The 25,157-nt window shown below is 46.6% G+C and overlaps 1 protein-coding gene across 2 annotated transcripts; it reads right to left on the bottom strand.

Moving 5' to 3' along the window:
- Nucleotides 1-14,489: 14,489 nt before the first annotated feature.
- Nucleotides 14,490-24,932, bottom strand: KLHL35 (kelch like family member 35). 2 transcript variants are annotated; one of them, XM_015280990.4, is made up of 7 exons: nucleotides 24,758-24,932; nucleotides 22,705-23,595; nucleotides 20,593-20,777; nucleotides 19,939-20,057; nucleotides 19,331-19,519; nucleotides 18,586-18,774; nucleotides 14,490-18,056 (listed from the first exon to the last, which is right to left on the bottom strand). In XM_015280990.4, the coding sequence occupies exons 2-7, from the start codon at nucleotides 23,592-23,594 to the stop codon at nucleotides 17,868-17,870; spliced, it is 1,761 nt and encodes a 586-aa protein (XP_015136476.3). In that variant the 5' UTR covers nucleotide 23,595; nucleotides 24,758-24,932; the 3' UTR covers nucleotides 14,490-17,867. The 2 variants fall into 2 exon arrangements, with proteins under 2 accessions (XP_015136476.3, XP_046768180.1); XM_046912224.1 differs by lacking the exon at nucleotides 24,758-24,932 and adding an exon at nucleotides 24,644-24,680.
- Nucleotides 24,933-25,157: the final 225 nt, after the last annotated feature.

The following is a 25,157-nucleotide window of genomic DNA, read 5'->3' as shown; positions in this document are numbered from 1 at the left end:
TTAGATTATTAGGAAAGAGTTGAATAATTTGTTGTTTAAGAAATTTAATTATTCTCATGGTTGTTCTTTTTTTTTTTTTCCCTCAGAAGAAAAGAGAGAAAAAGAAAAAAAAATATGATTTGTAGGCTTCTTTTCTTTAAAATAATTGAGACCCAGAAGAAAGAAGGAGGTATAGTAAAAGGACTGTAAAAATTTCAGGGAATTTCTTCTCTGGATCCAAGAACACCCTTACAGCAAGGGAAGCAGATAGATCATCTCTGCATGTCTTGTATGCAAAACCCCTGTATGCGCTCAGGGAGGTGAAATAACAAAAATAAGCTCCAAATATTTTTCCTCTCATTGTCACCCAGCTCTGCATAATTCATAATTGGAACAAATGGATATTTGAGGAGAAGGTATCTTCCCACTCCCTGCTCTCCAGCCTTTTTAACCGATTTTTTTGTGGCTGGGAAATCAGCATACGTGGTGCTAATTAGGAAGCAGAGGTGTTATTATGCAGCACGCTCGGCACAGCTCGCTGTGCTGATGGAGATGGATGGATGCTGGTGGCCAGGAGGAGAGCCAAGAGCACTTTGTCATGAGCAGATGGCAAGGGGAGGGGAGGACGGGGGAGAGGGGTCTCGTGGGGGAGTAAATCCAGCTCAGGAAAATGTTCCTTTTACTCCCTGGTCTGGCCGACTGAATTAACGTGAAGTGCAGTCGGCCTCTCACCCATTAATGCTGTGCTTTTGAAAGGGGAGAGGAGAGAGGAGTCAATCAGTCGAGGTGTAATTGAGGGATGACTGATGGAAAGGGCTAATGCAGGCGTGTTTGCTGCATGACAGTGAAATAACATGGCTAAAGGAGCTCCTTTCCTTCCTCGCTGCTTGGAAGGTGTTAGGGCAATGCTGGGGAGGTTGGCTCCTGGGGCTGGGGAGAGCAGAATGGGCTGGAACAGCACAACTTGTCCCCTGGGGGTCTTGGGATGAAAAGGCATTGAAAATGCTCAGCTATAGTCTTAGGGCTGCTCCAGGAGTCATTTCTTTTGTGCAAAAGACCAATATTTGCTTTCCTTGCAAGCTCAACCACAACCTGGTAGGGCATCCAATTTACTGGAAGGGGCCTTGGGTGCTAAGCCTACGATATTTGACAATTCCTTCTCTCCAAATTGAAAGGCTATTGATCTGAAGGGTGGGCTGTTCAATGGACAAGGAACTGCTTGTGAGATCGTACCCAGAGAGCAGTGGTCAATGGCTCAGTGTCCGGATGGAGATCAGTGATGATTGGAGTCCCTCAGGGATCAGTACTGGGACCAGTGCTCTTTAACATCTTCATCAGTGACATTACAAAGCTTGTTCCCTCAACCAAAAGAAATCCTAATTGCATCTTCCCCTGTGAAATAACAAGGATCTGCTTTCCACCCAACCCAGCAGCAGGGTTTAGTGCCTGATCAGAGCATATTCACAGTAGGCCAGTCAAAAAGGTCCCATTGTAAGGGTGGGAAACAGGCACAGGGACAAAGCACTCAGCCCTTCCATCGTGCCAACATCTCTATAAATTATCATTAAAAAATCCAGGAGATCAGAGTTGCCAATTGATCTTACAGAGTAAGAAGGAGAAATAGCACTGCAAGGAGATCCATGGGGATAAGGCTCCTAGATGTTGTTGGGCTGATGTTCTGCTATCACAGAATCATTAAGATTGAAAAAGACCACTAAGATTATCAAGCCCAACCACTGACCCATCACCACCTTGCCCACAAAAACATGACCCTAAGTGCTACATCTACCTTTTTCTTGAAAACCTATATAACATAAGGTGTTAGAGGACGTGCAAAAAGCCCCACCAGTTTGCTGGTGGATGAGTGTCAGTTTGTAGGTGATGGTCAGGAGGAAGCAGTAAAAGCAAATAGGGAAAGTGAGCAAATTTCTGTCAGTGAGATTCAAAGACCTCATTGAAAGACCCCATCATTCCATTCTTGCTGGGGGCAGAAAGGAGAATTAGTGCCTCCAATCAGCCAGTATAGGCTGGTTTGCTTTGTGAGGTTTTAGATTCATTTGAAAGTTTGAGTTTGAAGAGGAGACTGTGCTCAGAGTTATTTCACATTGATGCTGTGTGTGCTATTCCCCCAAAGCCAAAACATCAGCACTGTGCAAACGACATCTCCCCTGTGACAACCTCAAAGTACAACCTGATGATAGGAGTGGTGCATCCTCCAAACTCCTGCATGGAAATGCTGTGGTCAGGAAAGAGTTGAGGTTGGGCTGGGGCCACCTGGAGCAAGTCACGTACCCATGTGGGCAGGTTGGGATCTGCTGGCTCTCCCTTTTCGTAAGCAGAGGGTGCAAATGCAAAGTGCTTTGCTAATAAAACTTGAAGAGATGGTTGTGTACCATCACGTGCATTCAACTTCCTGCTTCTGACCACTGCCTCTAGGAAGATGTGCTCAGAGCATCCTCTCTGCTTAGTGCTGGGGGAGCCACAATCTGCTGTGGACAGAGGGTCAAAGTGTTCAGTGCAAAGCCCCTATCACAGATCTGATGCACTGAGACTGCTTTCGAGAGGGATCATGGTCTGTTCAGGGCTGGCCTTGTGTTTGATGAGTGATTAGGTTTGTGTCCTGATCCCAACCCATTTCTTCCAAGAGGAGGAATTGCCTTTGTGTTTGGAGGTTTCCAACCTTCTGGTCCTTCCAGACAGCAACCCAACAGATACACAACCTCATGCCTGGCTTGTTTGGCTTTGTTTTCATTTCAAACCTGGACGCAGTGGCTTAACACAGTGCTTAACTCACTGATGGCATTGGTTCAGCCATTTCACGGCAAGAAGCAGTGGGATGTTATTTGAGACTCATTTCCCAACAAGAGAACAATGGGATGGAGATGAAAACAAATTGGGAAGTGGAGGCAATGTCCTGAGATGCCTCCCTGCTTCAACTCATGCCATCTCAACCCTTTGGGGGCTTACAATCATAAAACCTCTCTCCCTGAGGTTTTTGCTGGAAAAGGGCTCTACTGAGCAATAGATGGGCTTCTCCTTTCAAGATGGCAATCCCTGTTTTGCATTTGGGGACCTGCCTACAGTGAGACAGAGGGATTTGACCAAGATGAGCTGGATGGTGAAGCAGGATGCTGAGCCACAGTGTTTCTCCAAAGAATCTATTCATCACAGGGGAGTTGGACTAGATGACCTTTAAAGGTCCCTTCCTACTCAGTTCTGTGATTCTATGAGCCATCCTGCTTCTCCATGCACATTTAGATGCTGGTGTCTAGAGACGGACTTGAAATGGCCTTGGGGAAAGACCTGGACCCACCACCAGTGTGTGGTCTTAGCCAAAATTGGATTCCTTTCTTTCCATTGCTCTCATTACCATCATGCCTGCTGCAAGCTGGGATATGTGTTTGCTTGGGGTCTCAAAATGCTGAGAGCTCAGCCTGGGCGACATTGTGCATCCACAGAGGGGGATGAATGTTCATGAACAGAATTCCAGCACCTGGTAATTTGGGCTAAAACAGCCTCCATTACCTTGCTCCTTCTGTAAAATCTGCTCCAGATCAAGATTTGTCTAAAAATCCCACCTCTGCTGAGATAAAAAAACCCCCAACGCACCCTTTGCCCCAGCAGCCCCTCCCACTCAACACTGTGAGCCTCAAAAAAGACGATGGGTCAATACTTCCCAAAGCCTCGGGGTTAGAAAGATTACTTGCAATTGTAAGGGTGGATGTGGGAACGACACCCTTTCCAGGCTGAGGAAGCCCCCCCATCCTGGCAGTCCAGGGACGGTGGTTTTGAAGTGACACCCACTGGCGAGGAGCAAGACTGCAAGGCGAGGTGTTGGCCTTGCTTTCTAAAGCAACCTCTGGAGATTTTCGTTTTAGCAAAATATCCTTAGAAGAGATCAAATTTAATTGAAGCATCGAAAGAAATACATCAAAAAAAGTGGTAGGGCGTTTAACTGTATCATTTGGTTCATCAGTGACTATGGAAACACCTATGGTGGTTTCATGGTGGCTTTTTTCTGTATCATCATGCTGCGTCATGACCAAGGGATCCATCACTGGCCAGATGTGATTGGTGATCACATAACACTCCAATCCTTGTCACACATCTGGGGTTCCTGCCCCAGAAAACTCATAATCCAGGAGAAAACAAAAACCTGGCTGAAAAAAAACAAACCCATGAGGTTACACCCTGGTGCCTCTTTGGGATTTGTATGGCACATCCATAGGGGTTGGTGTGATCCTGCAGCTGCCCTGGGAATGCATATCACTAAGATGGGAGGGGGCTTTGAGCTGCTCATTCACCTCACGCCAGGCAGGCAATTCCCAATCATGTAGATTTTGACTTGAAATAAAATACATAGTTGTTATTTCGCAATTAAGCATTCACGGTCATTTTGAGACAGATAATGTCTTCTGCAAGAAGGCATCATAGAATCAAAGAATGATTTGAGTTGGAAGGGACCCTTTAAAGGCCATCTGGTGCCACTCCCTGTAATGAATGGGATGCCCACAGCTCCATCAGGTGCTCACAGCCCCATCCAGCCTGACCTTGGGTGTCTGCAGGGGTGGGGTATCCACCACATCACAGCCCCATCTTCAGTTTCAAGCTGCAGGATCTGGACCTGAGGAGCTGAGAGCAGGCAGAGTCAGTGCATGTCAGACAGGGCTGCATCAAACCAATGCTAAGAGATGTCGGAGAGCTTGAGTCAGTATATCCTATGAGCCTTGATCAGAACCTCCTCAACTACATTTGAGTAATTTCAGGCTAACAGGAGGCACTCTCCCCTTTCCAAAACTCATTTTGACTGTTCTCGCCCCTCTGCTTCAGACAAACCCAGTTGGCAGCCATGTAGGTTGGGCTGGCAGCTATAGGCACATGGGAAACTTGTAGGTAACTAAAGATAGGATGAGAGATGATGGCCTTAAATTGTGCCGGGGGGGGGTTCAGGTTGGATATTAGGGAAAATTTCTTCTCAGAAAGAGTGGTGATGCAGTGGCACAGCTGCCCGGGGACTTGGGGGGGTGACCATCCCTGGGGGTGTTCCAGAGCTTTGGGGATGTGACACTGAGGGATGTGGTCAGTGGGCATGGTGGGGAGGGAGGGGGGGGGTGGGATTAGGGTTGGGGATATGTGGGGTCTTTTCCAGCCTCAGTGATTCAATGATTCTATGATCCCTGGGAGCTTGGGTTATTTTGCAGAGGTTTCTCCTCCCTGTGTTGTCTGGCCAAGTACCAGGCTTGGGCAGGAGCTCTGTGTATTACTGAGTCCCCATTTCTTCCAGAAGATGGAAAACACCTTTCACAGTCTTTTCAAACTAGATTATTTTATATTTAAAGAAAATGTGTGAGTTCATAGAGGGAAAATAGTTGATCTTGCAGCAGATGGCGCTTCTGCCTAGGAGATGGAGCTGAGAATAAGGGCACTTTGTTCACTGAGCAGCAAACAAATGAAGCAAGGTGGTGGCTCCCCAGCATTCATCGTGATCATCATCATGAGAGCAAATAAACCAAATTCTGTTTTGCTAGCCTTGCTTCACTGTAATTATCAGAAAGCCTTCCTAATCCTCTAAGAAGAAACACCCCACGATTCACGGGAGGGGAGGGGAGGGAAGGGAAGGGAAGGGAAGGGAAGGGAAGGGAAGGGAAGGGAAGGGAAGGGAAGGGAAGGGAAGGGAAGGGAAGGGAAGGGAAGGGAAGGGAAGGGAAGGGAAGGGAAGGGAAGGGAAGGGAAGGGAAGGGAAGGGAAGGGAAGGGAAGGGAAGGGAAGGGAAGGGAAGGGAAGGGAAGGGAAGGGAAGGGAAGGGAAGGGAAGGGAGGAGAGAGTCTTCAATTAAATCAGAATATCACATTTGTCCATCTACTACGGGAAGTACCATTTTCATCATTTTAGCTGAAATTACTTCTTATTGATTTCCGTTGTTGGTCATTGTTGTATGAGCAATGTAGTAAAATACTTCCATTCAGTCTTAAAAAAAAAAAAAAAGTTCTTTCGTGGAGAATTTATGCTTTTTATTTAGCATTTTTATTGGTCTTGTCCAATAAAAGCGGAGGGCAAACTCTTCAGTATGAAAGTTCAGCTCCGTTCCCAATTCTGATTTTGTACCAGCTCACCCCAGCAACATCATAATCAACACATAGCAATATGCACACATATGCATGCTCTTCATCCATTCCAGACAAGATTCAGACCTTTGCAAGTTGTAACTGATTTCTCAATCTTTTTCTTAAAACCCCTATCAAGGAGCTGAATGATATGACAGATAACAGGGACCAAAACTTAGATAAAAGTAATAAATCAGCTCATTCAGAACCACTGAGGCTAAGTGCACTGTGAAATAATACACTGAGAAACCATCAGATGGCAAACTCGTTACCTGAGTTACCCAACTGATGGGAATGCCTCGAAAAAAGGGAACAATGAATTCAGTGCTCTCTGCTGGATGGGTGTGAAGACTTCAGGGATTCCTCCCATGGTGATTTGTGCACAGGAGGGATTATTTTCCTTGGGGGAGAAGAGGAAGGACAAGTCAGTCACAAGCTGGAGTTTGTAGACAACAATGTACACATCAGTTTGCATGGTAGGGGCTGAAACCAAGCTAAAAGCCAGCCTTGGTGGCAGGGTATGAACAGCTGTGCTCAATCTAATAACTGTTCCTGCCCACTGTTCCAGCCCCCCAGGCGACCCATGAGAAAATGCAATTTTCTGACACTTTTTTTTTTTTGCTCTTCCTTGAACATTTCTATATTATAATTGCTTTTCATCATCATCATCTTCTTCTTTTTCCCCCACTTCTTCTTGTTTTGGGATTGAGAGAGGCAAGACTGTTACTAAAAGAAAGGCTTTTCTCCTTTCCTGCTTGAACACAGGTTTCTGAATTACTCTACGTGCCTTTGATCAAAAACACAATCAAATATTTATGCAGTGGGTGATCCATCTGCTCAGATGGATTCCCAGCGGGGTGGCTCCATTCCTGTCTTATTACTCATTTCATTTTCCTCACTAGCTCCATTTTTCCTGGAATAAATTGGTTAAAGATTGAGACAGCGGAGGGAGTAAATATTTCTTATTCCTTCTCATCTGCACGCATAGGAAATGCAGCACTCATTTATTTGCAAGTGCATTTATTTAGCAGTCACTTTGGGGACCGATCTACACATAAAGAGGTGTCCCCAGGCTGGTTTGGCTGTTGCCTCTGAATGTACATGGCTGGGGGATGCTCAGCCCATCAATTCCCTATTCTGACACTTTCCATGTGTATCAGCTGGAGGACAAACAAATTTCATGCTGAGATTTCGGCATTTCCATTTTGACCCTAATGGAAGTGACATTTCTTTCCAATATCAGTGCAATTAAAGGGGGGTAGGTGCGGGATGGGTTCTGAGCCTGCACACTCCTGGAGGGGGAGGAGATTAACCACCCTACAGAAGAAAGCCTTTTCAGTGGAGAAAAACCATCTGCACTGGCATGGAACATGTTTAGCCAGCGTGACTAATGAGTTTAAAACAAAGAGCGTAAAATGAGCATGGATTCTTATGTATTTGGGGGCATGGCAACCCCGAGCTACACATGTAGGTTGATGTTTTGTCCCTAGAAGACGGATGGGCTCTGCTGTGAGCTTGTACCTACCTCAGCAGGAGAGATGCTTGCTCCAATGCTCAGTACACTCTCCTGACAAGCAAGCTCTTGCCACTGGAACACAGCTATCCTATGGGATCACAGCTAATTGGGACTTCAGGGGGTCTCCACTCAACCTCTTGCCCACAGCTGGATCAGCTCTGGGTTAGGACCCAGGGATTTATTCAGCTGGGGACTGAAAGCCTCCCAGAATGGACCTGGAACCTCTCTGGGCAATCCCTTTCATGAATGCTCTTACAAATTCACCTACTCCAAGGCAAGAGCATCCTCTGTTCCTGGCTGTTGTCTTCACAGGGGTCTCTTGGAAGAGCTCATTGTCCCTGGACAGGACATTTCTTAAGGTGTTATGCCATAATTATAATTGGCAATATCATGTTGTTATGTTGTTATATCATTACAGCAGGTAAGACCATAATCAGGTTTAAGAAAATCCATCTGCCCACCCCTAAAGCAAAGACGAGATGAGACCCATTTTCCCACACTGGGAGGGAGTGGGCTGAGATCAAAAACCTCTCAGCAACCCAGAGAGGAGGGGGACTGTAAGAAAACCCTACAGGAATGTGTTTCATATAATGCACTGTGAGCTGGAGAAGGGTGGCTGGGTACTGACCATGGTACCATCAGTGCTTTCCCACCACTATGTTGGCAGAGGGGATGTTCCCCATGGAAACAGAAACCCTGCAACTCAGACTGGTGTCAGAGAGGGAGCAGGTGACAGGGAAAGAGAGCCTTTGTCTTCATCAGTTTATCTGCTGTTGGAGGAACTGACTTTGCAATCAAAGCCAGCAGCTCTCTTGACTGGAAAGCAAATTGTTACCAGCCAGAGAAGCTTAGGTGGTGAGCAAGAGACAGTCTCACCAATTCAGAGCTGGAAAAGCATCTGATCCACTGTCAAAAGCTTCTCTGTAGCCGAAGCAAACTCAGCCCTGTCCTCTGCCCAGGCGAGTCCCAGCATCTGGATTTATAGACATCATCACCACTACCTCAATGAGCTCCGCTGCCAGCTTCATTACAGATGGGTGGAAACAGTCATTCTGGGGAATCCCCCCAGCTGGACATAAATATTCAGCATGTAATCAGCTGCTCAGTATTCCCCTGTCCCAAATAAATCCATGCTGTTTCCACTGCATTCAAATGACCCATAATGGGGATCATTTCTATCACTTACCTTTTTGAGGGACATGGTGGAGGCGGCTGGTTTAAAGATATCTTTGCAGCACCCACTTCTCTTAGACTCTGCCAGAAAAAGTACTTAAAGCCAAATCATCTCTCCAAGGCAAAGTCAGCTCAGCCTAGTAGGATTTTTAGAGTTATTCATATTGCATGCTGTGTAAAGGCTGGTGCTGCACCTGGGTCTTTCATTTTGCAGTGTGGGTACCATGGGCCCTTTGTTAACTCAGCCTTTAAGACACCAACAGCAGTTATTTCTAATCCAGTGTTTCAAGACCAGGAGAGAATCCAGGCAGATATTGATGCTTCCAGTGTCTATTCCCCCAGTAGTTTGTAGTGCATGGTTTTCTTGAGCTAGAAATGGCATTGTCATGTTAATTTGCTCTACTGTATTTTTCTTTCTTAACCTTTTCTGTTTACTTTCCTGAGCACGTGTAAAATTTCAGTGTAAAAACATCTTGTGGCAGTGGGCTTCACCAACTGACAACATGGAAGGAAACATCTTCAACACGTTGGACTTGGTTGGACTTGATGATCTTTAAGGTCTTTTCCAACCTAAGAAATTCTATGATTCTATGTTTGGAGTTTTCCACTGGACAATTTAATTAATTACCCTCTAGTATGTGCATTCTGAGAGTAACAAAGTATTCCTTATTTTCTTTCTTTTGACCACTTGTGGCATCTCTTATATTCCTCTTTTTAAGGCTAAAAAGTCAGCCTGTGCAGCGATGCCTTTCCCACCTCCCCCAACCAGCCTATGGTTTTGCATTGGAATCATGAAAAGACTGCTTTCATTTTCTTTGGCCAAGACACTGCAAACAATGTGAGGAATTGTAACCAGGCAAGCTCAAGTTTGCATGCCAACAGCAGACTACAGGAGCTGAAAGAACTGAAACTGCAAAAGCCCTGGCACAGACTATGGGAGATGTAGGTTGAAATCCATGTTCTGCCACTGACTTGCTGGGCAACCTGGGGCAAACATTGAAGAATGACGTCTCCTCTGGGTATCAGGCATGTATTCCATCAGGTTCAGTAGCAGACATACTTCCTAATTTGGAGGTGTCTTTCTGCCTTCATTGCATGGAAGCTGAGCAAACTCCTCTTGAAGAGATGCACTGAGAGGTTAAAGCCGTTACAGGTATGGGGCAGTGGGTGCCTATTTGAGTACATTGAATTGACCTAGTGCAAAGGAGTGAAAGCACCTCCAGGAGATCACCATACTGCCCCCATTGTCCCCTCCAGCCTTCACACAACCTTGCAACAAGTAAGCTCTGCTGCATGGCTCCTACCTTCTCAGCACTGACCCAGTCCTTACACTTCCACCTAAGGGTGAGCAGCAGTGAGGGGCCCCCATGTTGAGCTGAGCACTGAGGTGCAGCCTCAACATTATTTCCCCATGTCCCAAGAGTGCTAAAAGCAGCAAAGCACTGAGGTATTTCAACAGTGGGAGCTACATGTGGCGGGAGCTGGAGAGAGCTGCTTAATTCCTGAAGCACCCTCGGTTTATTGTGCTTTAATACAAAGTCACCTCCGTTTTGCTCCACATCCAGCTCTCACCATTATTTTGGGCACCCCTACCCTGCACGTAAGCCCAAGCAGCTGACGTGGGCAGAATAGAACAAAACAGAATAGCTGCCCTGAGCTGGTGGTGTTCCTGCTGCCAGTGAGTGTTGCTGCACACAGAGCTTTTCAGACTCCCCTTGGTCTCTCAGCAGTTCATTGGGAACATGCCCTCTCACCAAAGCAGCACAAAAGCTGCTGGCCACAGCCCAGGCATGTCTCTGAATCCCTCTTTCTTCAGAGATTAATGGGAACCAACACATGAGACCCAGCACAGACTGTCAATGACCAGCACTTCACCAGCTTGGGCTAGATGGGGGCCCAGCCAAATTTCTGATGCAGAGCTCTGGGTACCCTCTGTATGGCATGGGCCTTGGGGTCAACCCCAGCTCCGAATCACAGAATCATAGAATGGTTTGTGTTGGAAGGGACCTTTAAGATCATGTGGATCCAACCCTCCTGCTCTAGGCTCCAACCACTCCTTTGCAGCCAATGGTGTTTTGAGGTAATTTGCTCATGCCAAGCTTCCTGAGATGCAAATTTCCAACTCTTTTGGGCTCCCTGGGCCTGAGTGAGTGTTCATGTCTCAGTCATCACAGAACGCTTTGGGTTGGAAGGGACCTTAATGATCATCCCATTCCAACCCCCTTCCATGGGCTGGTTGCTGCTTCCATGGGCTTGTTGTCCAACCTGGTGTTCAGGTATTGGGCATCCACAGCTTCTCTGGGCACAACTTCTCAGTCATTCTGCCATGACATTCAGGGGCAGGTGAGCTAGATGACCTCTGAAGGTCCCTTCCAACTCAGATGATTCCTATGATTTTGTGACTGACTGATGCAAAATGAATTCAATGTACTTAGATCTCTATCTCTTGGCAATTGAGTGGTGGGGCAGTGCTTGCTCCAAGCCCTGTGCCTGGTTGATCAAGATGTCACCTTCATACCATCCTCTCTCACCTATGCTCCAGCTGTTGTGAGTGCGTTTTCAGGCACCCTTCTTCCAGCAATGCTTGTGCTTCATGCATTAACTGATCACTCTGTAACAAAGCACTGAGTCCTTCACACGCTTCAGTGGAAGCTGTCCTGTTCTCTTTTAGTTTTTTCAGGAGTAGCCTTAAGATTTAATTAATTCCCAGATTGGTGTATCTGCATTTTTTTATTCTTCTCATTAATTCGAGACACATATAAATCAGAGGAGGAAATACTTTGAAAGCATATAAGCTTACAGAGGACCTGGGTTCTCAGTGTAGCTATTTTTTCAGGTAAGTTTTCAGTTCAGTTTGCAGTGTTTAGGACCTTTAGGTCAATTGGTTTTGTCTGATCTTTGCATGCCTGGGAATATCATTTTGTCCTTTTCTTTGCAACAATTCTCAGTCAGACTCCTGATATCATACGGACCACAGGCTGAAAAACAAGATATAGGCCAAGAAACATATGCTGCTGCTCAATACAGGCGTGAGAATCCTCTCTTTGCATTCAGACACAAGCTCTCTCAGTTGAGCCATAACCACACGTGAGAGGCAGCAGATGGGAACCAACACTTAAAGTCCAACAGCTGGACAGCCCCTGCTGTGCCTACATACAAAGCTCAATTGCACCCCTGAAGAGCTGTGGTGTGGGTATGAGACCTAAAATCAGGATACAAACCTTGTCACGGCAAACTTGCAAACAATTTCTTCCACAAAGTGAAGTGGGCCTGCAGAGGTCTGAATGACCTTGCTGCTCCTACCATAATTCACGTTTAATGGGAAACAAGTCTAGTCACATCAATAATCTTGCAGTGAATCTGATACAGTTCCTCCCCCCCTGCTCTGTCATACAGGGATATTTAAAGCTACAGAGACAGCCACTGATACTGCTATTATCTCTGCCCACCAGTTCCCAGCTGGCTATTGTGGCCCTTAATCTGAGTTAATCAGCACAAGCTCATCCTTTCAGATGGGGCTTGCACCCCTGAGCATTGCTCCCCTGCCCTCAATGTTATCGTCTCCTACCAGCCAGAAAGCTAAATGCAAAGACAGCTTCAACATCTCCAGGGGCATAGTGATACCCTGCTGTTTTCATGCTGGGAGGGGTGTTTGTTCAGCTCCATGTTTTCAAAACAAGAATTACCATAAACAAAAGTAAACTGGATTTGTTAGGGAGATCAAATGCATCTGGCCTCATGTGGTAGGACAAGGAGGAACAGGATTCAGCAAAACATCCTAGGACAAGGAGATGACATGGGGTAAGGGGAATTGCTCTGGAGGACAAGTCTGTGTGTCACAAGCCAAAAATGGGAAGGAAAGTTTGGGCTTGAGAGAGGTGTAAGGGCAGTGTGGGGAGAGAGAGGAGGAACAGAGTTTGAAGGTTGGAACTAGATGGTCTTTGAGGTCTGTTCCAACCCAAGCCATTCTATCAAATGGTTTCTTTGGCCACTGATGGTGTCACAGGCAGATGGCAAGTCAATGACAGCCTCAAACCTGGTGTCTCCTTGATTTGTGAAGTTTGTGGAGGAGATGTTACCTCCTAAATGAAGTCTTATCAATCTAAAGATTCGGTATCTGCTTTGGAGTAGTCATCAAGGACTCAAATCCACCAAGAGTGAAAGGCAGTTTCAGTGGGCTGCTCATCCTCTCCAAGAGAGAGGCATTAAAAGCAGAACATTTTAACCCACTCTTCGGAGGGTCCCCTTTTCACTGGAGATTTTGGAGAAGGTTCCAGTTTGTATTTTTGAGGGCATCTGGCTTTCTAACAGATGAAAGCTGAAGGTTATGAACTTCAGCTCAGCTGTATAAGCCCATGGTTAGATTTATGTAGTTTGATCTTCCCAGAGATGAGTTTTGCTCTCTGGAGAAGGATCCAGCAATTTTGGGGATGGAGCCTATATTACACTGAGGACATCAAGACTTCAAAAGAAATATCTCTATGCCTCCTTCTTCCTAAATATCACAGACTGAGCACACTGTGATCCTCATCTCACTCATGCATAATTTTGGTGGCTCTTCTGCCCCTCAGGATTTTCACAGGCTCCATGAAGTGCGAACTCTGGATCTGCTCTCACAGTGTCTTCTCATCACAATGACAGCAGCGACCCATCAAGGCCGTCCATGTCATCCCAATACCGTGTCTCTGTTCAACAGCATCACACCGGAAGTCAACTCTGGTCACCATATTCCTCTCTGAACACTAACCCACAGGATCCTTCTCTAGATCTGAGTGCTATTCTTGTCCAGTTGCATCACATTTTGTTTGTCTTAATGAAAAAGGCATTTTTGGATGAGGCATCCAAGGCTACCAAACAGCCCAGCCTCTGTCTTCCAGGTTATTATTCTTCTGCCCATATATGTTATGGACAAACGTTATCAGTTCCTGCAGATCTTGTTGTCTATATCATCCATGCAATTTGTTCACAAAAGCTTATTCTTCCTTCTGGTTCCCCTCCAAGATACACACATACCCAAAATAATACAACTGCTGAGATGATCAGCAGGAAAATCAAAAAGAGTGGAGTGAAACACAGAGGTTTCAGGTACTACCGAGAAGGGATCGAGAGCTGATGTTTTGGAGTACAAAAACAAGTCTTGTTTTTTATTATTAAAAAAGCTGAATTACAGAAAAACTTCTCCAAAGGGTGGTGATTCCCTGGCACAGCTGCCCAGGGAGGTGTTGGGGTCACCATCCCTAAGGGTGTTAAAGAAATGTGGAGATGTGGCACTGAGGGATGTGATCATGTGGGCATGGTGGGGCTGAGCTGAAGTTGACCTTGGGGATCTCAACGGTCTTTTTCAACCTTAGTGTTTCTATGGTACTCTGTCATGCCAAAATAAGAAAGCTTCACCATCTTTTAGCTGACTTTGAAGGATTCAGGCACTTTCTTTAAGTTGACTTGGCCATGACCCCAGATGTTTAAATATCTTCCCCTGTAGACCAATAGCAATACCTTGCTGTATGGTTTGGTTGTGGTTGGACTTGACGATCTTTAAGGTCTTTTCCAACCTGACCAATTCTATGATTCTTGCACTCCCCACATCCTTAGAGTGAGGTATTCAGGTATCCCAAGCAGAGGTTTGTGCATCCCAAGTATAGCTGCTCCTTAAGCTCCTTTCTCCTTTCTAGAAAACCATGAAGTAATATTCACAAATGAAATTCCTGCAGCAAAATCGCCTTGGAGCCAAGAAAAACGTTTATTTCTAAGAAAAACAAGTTAAATTGATTCCCTCTCCCTCCCCTGCAGGCCCACAGCTCAGAGCCCTTACAAAATACAAACACATTTCAGGAGTACAACGAATATCACAACCAAAACAGGGCAAATGGTTCAGAACCTACACTACAACTTTCACCACGTGTTACAGCTGCTGCAATGCACCACACATGTCAAAAACACATGGGAAAGCTGACCAGAACATCTGCTCTCTTGAGAGAGCTCACTTCTACAGGACTAAGGGGAGAAGTACAGCAAGAGACTCCTAAAAGAATGAGGGAGATTAGAGAAGATTGTAGAGAGAGAACTTGCAAGAAGAACAGCTCTGTGTCACAGTGGCATTAACGTTTTCCTCCCTTGACTTTATTGGTATGAAACCACAAATTTCTGAAAACTTCCACATAAAAACAAACAAACAAACAAACAAAAATAACATCCACAGCCAAACAAAACCAAACCTACCACCACCCCACATCCTGAATCCTCTTTAGCACAGCTTTCATGTCAGATGCTTAAAGAGAAAACCCACTGTAAGACTAGGAAACTCCAAACTATTGTGACACCGCATTAGGTCCCCCCCAAACAGACCTACAAAACACAAAAGCCATTACACTCAATGCTTTTGGAAGGTTGGGGCGCTTGAAACATCTGCAGTGGTTTCCCAAGTACAGCCAGGCCTTCAGAGAATTGAGAACCTCTTCAACCAGACACGACATGGGGGTAAGGTGGAGACATCCAGAAGGGTGAATGGGTGAAGGCATGGGGGACAGTAAAAGAGATTTTTTGTTTTTGTTTTTCTATGGGGGATGGGCTCCAATTTGTGGTCCTCAGAACATTAGCCTATAAGAGAACAAAGGCCTCTGTTCCTAAAGTCTGTCAACAACTTGAGTTGATAGTTCATACTTTCTTCCATGTTAATTTAATTATATCAATGAAAGGTGGCAGTTTCTCCTGAAGTAATCATTTGCATTATAAACATAACTATGGATGCAATTTGATGCAAATTAAATTGCCCGTTGCCAGCATGTATTTTGTTTTCTCTCCTCGGAGGAAACATAGAACCATTTAGGTTGGAAAGACCTTCAAGATCTCCACAGTCCAGCCATCCACCCGCCACTGCAAGCCCACCACTAAACCATCTTCTTAAGCACCACATCCACATGTCTCTTAAAGACTTCCAGTAACCTTTGCCGCCATTAAATCTCCTTTATATTGCTTGAAGGACACATCACACTGTGCACAGGCCTTGAAGAGAATTTGAGGCTGAGAATGCGTAGTGTGCCTTCATAAATAAAATAGCCACTGTAGCCCTGAGGCCTTTCAGACCATAAGCAGCATTTGGTACATTTTGTGCAAGGAAACACACTGCTCAAACAATGGAAAAGCACAGGCTTCCTAATGAAAAGGAGACAACAGCATGCCCAGCTGTCAGTCAATCTGGGGTCTTCAGCAGGAACTTCTTCTTGCCATGTTTTTCAGGTGATCCTGATAACGTCACAAAGAAGAGGTGAACTCAGAGCTCACAGAAGATAGAGATACTAAAGAGCACCAAATAAAATCCAGCCGTATGGCGGAGGGAGGCGATAACAAGAGGCTTAAGATCATTAGAAGATTCTGAAAAGAGGAGAATCTGGGCCAACAACACAGTATGCTCCTCTACTTCTGTATGTCCTGATGAATATATATATACTGATGAATATATATATATATATACTCTGATGAAGAGGTCATCAGTGGGAAGAGGAAAACAAGGTGCAGAGAGAGCAGCAGCCAGCCAGCATCAGCTACAGAGAGGTACACCTGTGAATGTACAAGTAATGGGAATTTTTAAGTGATTCCACTCTACATTTGGCAACACTTCAGAGCCTAAATGAATGACATGAACATCTACACTCAGAGGGTGCTGAGGCACTGGAACAGGTTGCCCAAGGAGGCTGTGGATGCCCCATCCCTGCAGGCACTCAAGGCCAGGCTGGATGTGGCTCTGGGCAGCCTGGGCTGCTGATTGGCGACCCTGCACAAAGCAGGGGGTTGGGACTGGATGAGCATTGTGGTCCTTTTCAATCCATAGTTCTTTGATACACAAACCCATCAGAAATCATCAGTTCCAGCCATGGACTAAGATGATACTCCCAGCAAAGCCTACAGGTATTCTACCAAATCAAATGTGCTCAGGATCACTTCTGGACCTGAGGTCAAAGCCTTGGAGCAGCACAGTCAGTATTACCAAACAAACAGCACATTAAGCTCCCAGGGGTGCTCTGTCAAATCTGTTGAATATTGAATTTATTTTCCTAGTTGACAGCATCCTTCAAAGCCAAAAGGAGCCCAATTGTAGTTCTGTGGTTATCACACTTCAGGACACTGCATGCAACTCCTACACATTATAACTTGCCCAAATCTGCTCTCTGAAGAAGAGTCTCTTGGCTACATGATTCACTTTTTACTTGATGACAAAGTCTCAGCAAGACAGCAGCCCAACCTTGAAACACATAAAGAAGAGACAGCACTCTGTGCTTTCAGGGGATAGACCTCATGCAGTATATGCAGAATGGACTCAGTATGTGGCCATTTAAGCGGGCTTTCAGGGGTTTAGCAGAGAAATTTTCCCATTATATCAGCTATGAGGTCTCAAACTCAGATGTCCACTGGAGTAGAACTAACTGCTCACAGGCATCAATGACCACTTGGGCAAGCATGGTTTGACACAGGGCTCGATGGAGCTAAATGCATAAATATTTGAGAGCTGAAGAATGGGATCCTGTAAATGTAATTGTGTCTGTAACAGCCCTGGGTGTCAGAGAGAAGCAATTACATGCCCTTGTACCAACGGTACAGAAAACCATGATCTACATCCATATATAAGGAATAAGTTTTTTTTTCTACAATAAGGGCAGCGAGGACAGGTCTCTGAGCACTGATGGAGCTGCGGGTGTTCAATGAACACGGTGCCCTGTTCATTGCAGGCAGTGGGACCAGATGGCCTTCAGGGCTTCCTTTCAACTCGAACCATTCTACAATTCAGGGAAACCTAAAAGAAGTCAAAATCAGCAGTTCCAGGGGTTGCAACCCTGCTTGGCAAGGTCTGCAGTGCACCTTTCACACAGCCCAGCACACTTTCATCCCCACACCTAGATCAGCATCAAAACCATTGGCATCATCAGACCTGGAAAAAAAAAAACAAACCCAAACACATGTTGCTCAGGGCCTGGTGGGAGCACATCTTCAGGGGCTTACGTTGCCCTTCCCTGCAGAGAGACTGCTGTCTGTCCACATATGTGGCCACTGACTCAAGGGGAGGATCTGGGTAGGAGAAAGATGCTGTCAAAGCCCCACGGTCATCTGTTCATGTGCTGCAGGATGGTGACACAGCCATGGTAGCTGGTACAGCGCTGCAGCGGGGGCTGCTGCTCCACACTCCCTGTTACAGGGTCAAAAGTGAAGGCTTTGTCTGTGCCTTCCCCGTTCTCATCTCGGCCACCCAGGATGTAAATCTTCCCTCCGCACACCGTCAGCCCGCAGCTCTCCTGGAAAGCAGAAGGAAAGGCTGAGAGATGAGGATTGGCCCCACAGCTTTGGGCTGTGAAGGGCTGAGCAGGAGTGCATGACTGCTATGGGCTCAGCCCTCACCTGTCCTGCATGGGGGGAAATAAGCAGGATGAGTAGGGTATGGCTCTTGGGGTACTTCAGTATTATGGTTTCGGGCAATTGAAAAACCTCAAGCCAATCCCAGCTCCCCGGTGTATTTTCTTCACCTTCAATCTCAGCAAAGCATAGATGGGTACATTTATCCTATGGAGAGAGAAGGCTCAAGAGCTTCTCTCCTCATATTAGGAAAAGTTGTCATATGAATATTAGGAAAAAATTCTTCACAGGCACTGGAACAGGCTGCCCAGGGGGGCAGTGGAATCCCTGGAGGCGTTCAAGAGAAAGACTGATGTGACACTGGGTGACATGGCCCAGAGTGGTCACAGGTATGGGTCAACGGTTGGACTAGATGAGCTTATTGGCCTTTCCCACCTTAACAGTTTTATGATTCCTAAATCTTTCCCTTACCAGAGGCCCAGGGAGGGCAGCCACTTCTCGCCAGCTGTCTTTCCTTGGATCATAGCTGAAGATTTTACTGAGGAGCCCACCTACAACATAAATGATGTTGTCCAAGCAGACAGCACTGATGCACCTCTGGTAGAAAGGAGTGGGAGACAAGAGGGTCCACTTGTTGTCTTCTGGATCATAGCATTGTACCTGGAAGGAGAAATGCAGCTATGGGAACATAAATTTACCTCATCTCCCTGCTTGGATGAAGATGATATCCACTAGAAATAAAAGAAAATAGGTCCAGAAACATGGATGGGAGCTTCAACGCTCAGAGGCCAGCGCAGTGATCAAAGGAACAAGGGTTCTAGTATTCCTTCTTCAGCTGGCTGGGGTCTTGGGCAGTTCTTCTGAGGGTCTGTGCCTTCAGCTCTCACAGACAGATTACCAGCTGGTCCTAATCAACACAGCACATGGCTAAGTATTCTGATATTGAGCTGGGAGCCCCTATTGCTCTCAGTGCAGTGCAGGTGCCACCTTCCTTGGAAAACCATAATAATAATAATAATAATATATATATATATATTTATTAAGTCTCCTTCTATTCCTTCATATTCCTTGCTGGCCTTTCTTTCATCCTTTCTGTTAAAGCGCAGTACCTCAAAGCAGGCCAAAGCTGAGCTGAAACTTCCCACGGGCTTATTTAGCATCGCTTGGTCCTGTTTCCACCTCCCAGCCATCCTCACCCCCCTTGCACCAGCCATACCTTGTCAGTGTTAGCAGTGTCATCCACAGCACCACCCAGCACGTAGAGCTTGTTCAGGCAGGAGACCACAGCTGCTGAGCTCACAGCTTGTGGCAGTGGAGCCAGTGTGGACCAGCTGTTGGAGAAGGTGTCATAGCACTCCACACTGGAGAGGCGGTAGAAACCATCAAAGCCTCCCACAGCATAGATCTGCCACAAAAAGAGCAAAGCAAGCCAGTTAGAAACTCCTGGACAAACAGCTGAGCTATACACTAACATAGTGTACTAGAGCTGACACTTGTCCAGCCACAGTGACCTTTTCTCCTTAAATCCATCACAGACCGGGTTTGAAACACCCTACACTGCATAGTTTTCACCCAAAGACTCAACACAGTCATCCTGCAGAAGTCTCTTGGCACCCCATGGTAGATCTTATTGCTACAGGTTCATTTGTGGCTAACTCAGGCAGCAAAAAACATTAGCTAGAGCTAATGGTACCATGATTATGTCCTGGTTTTCTCCCATCAAAACCATCTCTAAATGACCCAGAAAACAAACAAGTACTGACAGTGTCTCATTGCACTGGGAAAAGGGAAGACTGCTCCAAATGGGCTTGTTCCAAAACCTACCTTGCCTTGAAGCGTTGCCATTTTGTGCCTCCATCGGCCTTTCTGCAGACAAGCAACCTTGATCCAGACATTCAGCTGGGAGCTGAGCACCCAAACATCATTGCTGCTGATGTGTCCCCCTGAAAAAACAGAGAAATGGGGGACTGGTACAATCCAAAGACAGTCCCATCACTCTGGCACACCGCTATTTTATATGGCTCCTCCACGCAATGGAACCATCTAGGCCAAAATATGGCTGTTGGATTACTGTCACATAAAGTCAGCTTCCCAAGGAAGGTGCCCTCTGAATTTCAAGGCACTTATTACACAACTCCATCCCTTCTACGGAGCTCTTCCATAGGCCTTGTATTTTAAATGAAGAGTGGGCAGATGGTGATGTGATAGGAAACCCTGACAGCGCACGTGAAAACCAATTCATTCCACTGCTAAACACTTTGGATGGATACCCAGGTAAGCAGGAAGGAAAGTTTCTTCCAGTAGTTCCATCCTCCTCAGAAGGCTAAAATTGCTGGGACAACAAAATCCAGGGTAAACTTCACTAAGAAGTGACTTTGTTCTGGAGCTGAGGTGCATGCCAATGAGCGAATAGACCCCAAGAGCAGTTATCCAAACAGAGCTCCAGGTAGGGACCACAGCTGTCCCAGGACACCTCACCTGAAATGTAGACATCATTCTTCAGTGTGCAAGCAGCAAACTCTGACTTGGTGTAGCCAGGCACACTGGAGAGGGCCGTCCACTGCCTGCTCTTTGGGTGATAGAGATCAGTGAAGGGCAGCTTCAGAAGACCTTTCTTATCACAGCCCCCAATGATGATGATAACTTCTGCCAGCTCCATGAACCTAGACCACAGAAGGCACAGGTAAGTCCCTAAGTCCCAGTCCCATTTAGGATACAAGCAGCACATCCCAGCGGGTAGGGAAGGCTCCTTTCTGTCACCAACTACCAATTTTCTAGGCAGATCATTTCACCCACTCACCTTCCCTCTTGTCTGCATGTTCAAATCTCTCAGCCTGAGTGGGAAAGGGTCCAAGATTTGTTGAGAACGACCTTTGAAAGTCCTTTGTGAGACTGCCTCCTGCCCCTCACCCTCTCCCTTCCTGCACAATGAAGCCTATCACTCAACACACGGCTGCAAGCATGGAAAGCTGCTCCTGGCAGCCAGCCTGCAACGTGCTCTCTGCCTGGAGAGAGAAGTGTTTCCAGGAAATCTCATTCTCTCCAGCACTAACAGCAGAGAGCAGACGAGGCAGACGGCTGGGCAGGAAAATCTTGCCAAGAAGTAGGTGGCAGGAGAGGAGCAGCTCTGCAGGAGGAGAGAGGAGTGGAAGGAAGGGGACAGAATGGGATTTGAAAGGCTTGGTGCCATCCCCAGCTCTGTCTCCATTTGTGCAGCCTGAGACAGTTCACTTTAGACCTAAGTTGTAAAAGGTGGGGAGTTAAAATGGGAATGCTGGGAGTGGGATTTATTCCCAGTGAATTTTAGTCTGTGTGCTTGAAGAGGGCACCACAGGCTGGTACTGAGCAGTCCTTTGTGTGGTGGCCTGTTGCCACATTCAGCATATAGAAAACAACTCCAATCCTCACATCAGACTGGAAGGGCTTAAACCATCCCTGGAGGTTTTCAAAAAAACAGGCTCATGTCATGCAGAGTGATGTGGTATACAGCAGTCACAGGCACGGGCTGATGGTTGGACTTGATGATTGCAGAAGTCTTCCTAACCTTAATGATTCAACGATTCCACATCCCCATTCTTCTACGCAAACTGCTTCACTAAGAGGCAAAAATGAGCTGGGTTCCTTGGTCCAAAGTGCATAAGAACACAAACATTTGTCCCCACAGCCACCATTCTCCTCTAGAGAAGCATGGGAAGCCTTACAAACCACCTGCCTTGATACAGCAACTCATCCTAGAGCAGAGGTGTTCTCAATGGAGTTGTTCACACCTCCATTGGTGTGCTTACCGAGCACATGCTGAATGTACTGATATGACCACGAAGGAGTAACAGAGGTTTAAAATATATCTAAGTCTAGAAAATCTATGTGTCAAAATCACAGAAAGGTGCATATTCCCATACATACCCATCCCCAGAAATTGGTTTTCCTTTATATTTTCCACTTTATACTGCCAGCTGCCTGGGTTGGAATTTCTTTATCTTCATGTCAGTCAATAAATCAGAGGTACAAAATAAAGACTTTGGGGTGCCTAGGAGCCACTTGGACTGCAACTCCCTTTTTTTTCCTGGACATTAATTACTGACCCAGCAGCTATGCCTCTGAGCTAGGCAGCATGCTGATGGCTAGAAAGCTAAAGTGAAGTAAAAGGAAAAAAACTATCATAGAATGCTTGGATTGGTAAAGACCTTAAAGTCCACTCAGCCCCAACCCTTGCCATGGGCTGGGTGTCTGCCACCAGCTCGTACTGCCCAGGGCTCCCATCGATGGCCTTGGACACCTCCAGGGATTGGGCACCACAGCTTTGGGCAGCAGTGCTGGGACCTCATCACCTCTGGGGAAATAATTTCCTCCTCATATCTGACATCAATCTCCCTTCTTTTTGTTTAAAATAGTTACTATAAATAAGAAAACTGTTTAGAACCGTTACTACAAGTAGCAATGGTTTCATGGGCATGGTGAGGATGGGCTGATGGTTGGGCTAGATTATCCTGGAGGACTTTTCCAACCTTCACGCTTCTCTGATCATAATCAAAGAACTCCATCCGCGCCTTAAGACCATGCCAGTCTAGGGAAGATGACGTTGGGTTTTACCTTCTGGGCCTCGATCTCACAGAGCTGACCTCATTCCCAAGGATGTAGTACTTGCGGGCTTCGTGCAGCAGAGGGATGCACTCCTTTGAGTCCTGGATGAGCCCATCCATTTCCACCTTCTCCAGGAAGTAGGTGGGGTTGAGCAGTGGCAGACGCACGTGCTCAAGGAGATCCTTCAAGGCTCCCTTCCGGGCAGGTACGTCGTGTCGTACCCAGCGCATGACTGCTTCAAAGACCACCTCCTCCTTGGGGACCACCAGCTGCTCATCAGACAAGTACTCAACCAGTTCCTTCACACCCATCTCTAGGAACTCTTCATGGCACGACACCTCCACAAAACACTCCAGCATGAACCTCTTGCTTTTTTCTGTCAGGGAAACGATGGAGAACGAATCGGCGAACTTCATGATGCCCAAACAATTGCAGGGGTGAAGCTGGCCTTCAAGGAAGCTGATGCAAGCATCCCTAAGCTTGGAGATCTGCAGCAAGTCAGACAGTTCCAAGATGCCTTCAACATTGTCTTCCTGAATGACAATGTTCCCACCATACATATAGTCAAGAAGGAGAGACATGGTGGAAGCAGAAATCTTCTGGATGTTGATGATGTTCTGGTGGCCTTCCTTGAGACTGCCACCAAACATCGCCCGGAAATAAGTGCTGTTGGCTGACAAAGTAGCACGGTGGCAGGGGAATTCTTGTCCATCAATCAGCAACACCACATCTGTGAAGATGCCACTGCGCCGGTAGGCGTTCAGTGTCTGGAGGATTTGCTCAGCATGGCAGGACCCATTGCAGAGCTTCACGTGCAGCTGCTCTTTGCTTGTGTCACGCGTTGCATTTTCCAGGCCACTTGTCCCATAGCTCGATTCTTCTTTCATCATTCGATGCATCCTGATTGGGAAGCAGTGAAGGAGACGACAGACCAGCTTGTTAATTAAAATATCTGACCACAGTATCCAACAGCAGTGTGGTTTCTGCATCTTTCCTGGTGAACACCAGGCAGTACAGATTCCAGCAAAAATCTAGACAGATTTTATCCTCATCCAGAGGAGCTCATCCTCCATAACCAACACTTTCTCAAAAACAAAACCCAGATGTGGCCTCTAGGATATTCCCAACGCAACCCCATCCCGGCACACCAAACTCTTCTGCTTTTAGATGTTCCTTTATAAACCAGTTGCCTTACCCAGTCTATGCTTTACTAACAACTCCCACACCGTTTCCTTTCTTTCTAACATCTCAAAGCTCCTGTTAAGCTAACTTCCCCACCCAGCCAAATTCAAACCATACATGGTGCACCACTTACTTCTTCCCAAGAATCCATCCCAACCAATTGCTGCTGCACAGACACAAGTCCTGGGAGGAACTGAACCCAGGTCTCCCCCTGCTTGCCCAACCGCTGTATCAGCTGAGTGTTAAATAAGAGGCATAGCAATGCCAACACTTCTATTTTAAGAAGCACAGGGCCAGCACCAGGCTTTCAGGTGGGGTGTCAGTGTGAGCAACTCTGCTCCTGCCATGGGGGTATTGCAGAGACCTGAGGAGCAGTGAGGCAGAGCAGCGAGCCCTACATAAATCCCTAAACAACCCCGGGGGAATGGGTGGGGGCTCCAGACATCCCAAATGGCACTGAGAAGCGCTCAGGCTGCAGAAGGGGAATGCTGTCAGTTCAAAGTGATTTAGAGAAGTTACAACAAAGGCAGTATGGTGAACTCTGCAATTTGCCAGCATGCGCAGCTCCAGCCAAAGAAGGCAAACATCCCCATCTCATCCTTTCTCACCCTGATCTGTGCAAATTTCCAAGCCCCTGGTGTCAGTAGGCTCACAAAGAGAGACCTCCTCTGAATAAAACCAAAGTTCTTCCCCCAGCTCCCACCCCTCCTCACCTACCAATGATACCAACTCCAAGAAGAGAGTGGGATTCTCCCATTGCCCTCACCCATGCACGCTCCTTTCTGCATCACTCCCTCCATCCCAGTATTACACAGTGGTAAACTCTGTATATGTAGGGAGAAAGTTCTCCCAGCTGTTAGCACAAGAATCTCAACGTTACCTGGCCCAAAGGTTGAGTCCTCCAGGTGGGACCTAATGAACACAGCCTCCCTCGTGGAGATCTCCCATCCACGCCAGGGTTCTGTGCAGAGATGAGTCCCCTCCACTAAGCACGCTCAGCCTGTCTCTGGCAATGCTTAGGGAAGCACAAAAGCATCGCCTTTATGCTCTCTGCTGAAGAGGTGGGGGAGAAATCTGCTTTTGTTTCTCCGCCCGGAGAGCTACAGGGCATTAGCCATGCAGCTGTCAATAACAGCCAGCCTGGGAGGAGCCAGGGAAAACTCATCGAGGATCGGGGGAAATAGAGCACACCAGGGCAGCTTACAGGGGACGAGCCATCTGGAGAGCAAATTGGGGTCCAGGTGGAATAATTCATTTGATAAAGAATCCAGCTTGCTGGA

Source organism: Gallus gallus, chromosome 1, assembly GCF_016699485.2.
Source record: "Gallus gallus isolate bGalGal1 chromosome 1, bGalGal1.mat.broiler.GRCg7b, whole genome shotgun sequence".
NCBI classification, from domain to species: Eukaryota; Metazoa; Chordata; class Aves; order Galliformes; family Phasianidae; genus Gallus; species Gallus gallus.
The sequence above is the reverse complement of the archived record's forward strand: the minus strand, read 5'-3'. Positions and strand labels throughout refer to the sequence as shown.